The sequence below is a fragment of the Peromyscus californicus genome, unplaced genomic scaffold (assembly GCF_007827085.1).
Source record: "Peromyscus californicus insignis strain IS unplaced genomic scaffold, ASM782708v3 Scaffold_19__1_contigs__length_69161282, whole genome shotgun sequence".
Taxonomy (NCBI): Eukaryota; Metazoa; Chordata; class Mammalia; order Rodentia; family Cricetidae; genus Peromyscus; species Peromyscus californicus.
Window position 1 is genome coordinate 8587295 of NW_026294491.1, and position 1111 is coordinate 8588405.

General features: G+C 44.3%; 1 protein-coding gene across 1 annotated transcript; it reads right to left on the minus strand.

The window, feature by feature from the left end:
* Positions 1-696: 696 nt before the first annotated feature.
* LOC128114033 (guanine nucleotide-binding protein G(I)/G(S)/G(O) subunit gamma-5) lies at positions 697-1111 on the minus strand. The gene has a single exon (XM_052743873.1). It carries the CDS (start codon positions 1035-1037, stop codon positions 831-833), a length of 207 nt encoding a protein of 68 aa, XP_052599833.1. The 5' UTR covers positions 1038-1111; the 3' UTR covers positions 697-830.

The following is a 1111-nucleotide window of genomic DNA, read 5'->3' on the forward strand; positions in this document are numbered from 1 at the left end:
AAACTTGACTTCATCTCCTACATTGCACAAAATATAGGCTGCTGCTCTCCTGACTTCTGAGGTGTTATTTTATACTCTAGGGGGAACTGTAAAGGTGAAATTTGGGGGCATGGTTATGAGAGGTTACTGTGGAGGTGTGGCCTCTGCTTGAACAATCAGACCAGCGTGAACACTGGACAAAGGACAGAGCTGGCTGTTGGTTCAAGGGAGGGAATTTAAGCAGTTGTAGGAAACTGTAAAATGCGTTTCTTGAAGCCAACACTGGCTCCTTCCTCTCAAATGCCTTCTTGACTTGTAGAATATTCCAGAAACTTCTCCTTCATGCAGGAAGCCATTATCTTTGCAATAACCAATTCTGAGTGTCACCCAAGGGGAAAAAAGGGTAAAAACAGTGATTTTAAGTATTTGCCTTCTTAATTATCCATTAACTACAATGTCTGGTATTATAGTTTTTAGCATGTGTTTGTGAACATGTATGGACTCTATCGACAGTGAATCAAATTCATTAGCTACTATATGCTTCTCTGTACTTTCTAAGCAATGTAATATGTATGGTTTCCACACGGGGGGGGGGAGTCCTCTTGGCCATTTTTTTTTTGAAATTTGTATGCTGTTTTATTGTATGCTATAGCCAGTGTATATAAAATAGTTAAACCTTGTGAAACAGAAATCCATGAAAATTCAGAGAGGTAGATGTTAAGATCTGACAAGTAGAAGATTGTATATTATGGCACGCGTTATAGAGAAGCTTTTGTACAGACTTCAAATTTAGTTCTCTTGAATGTCCACTGGTTCATGAAAAGTGGTTTGAGAAATCTCAAGATACATGACTACAAAAAGGAGCAGACTTTCTGGGGTCTGAAGGGATTTGTACTTGAAGACACTCCAGTCAGCAGAGGGTCATGTTGAGCATTCTGCAGACAAAACTGTTTCAAGTCTGCAGCTGCCTGGGAAACCTTCACGCGGTTGAGCCCGGCCTCCAGCCGGAGCTGCTGAACCACCTTCTTCATGGCGGCGACGCTGGAAGAACCCGACATGGCGCTCGGGACAGCCGTGCCGACTCGTCAGGCCAAGCGAGGGGCGGCAGGTCGCGGGCGGCGGGGCGGGGGCA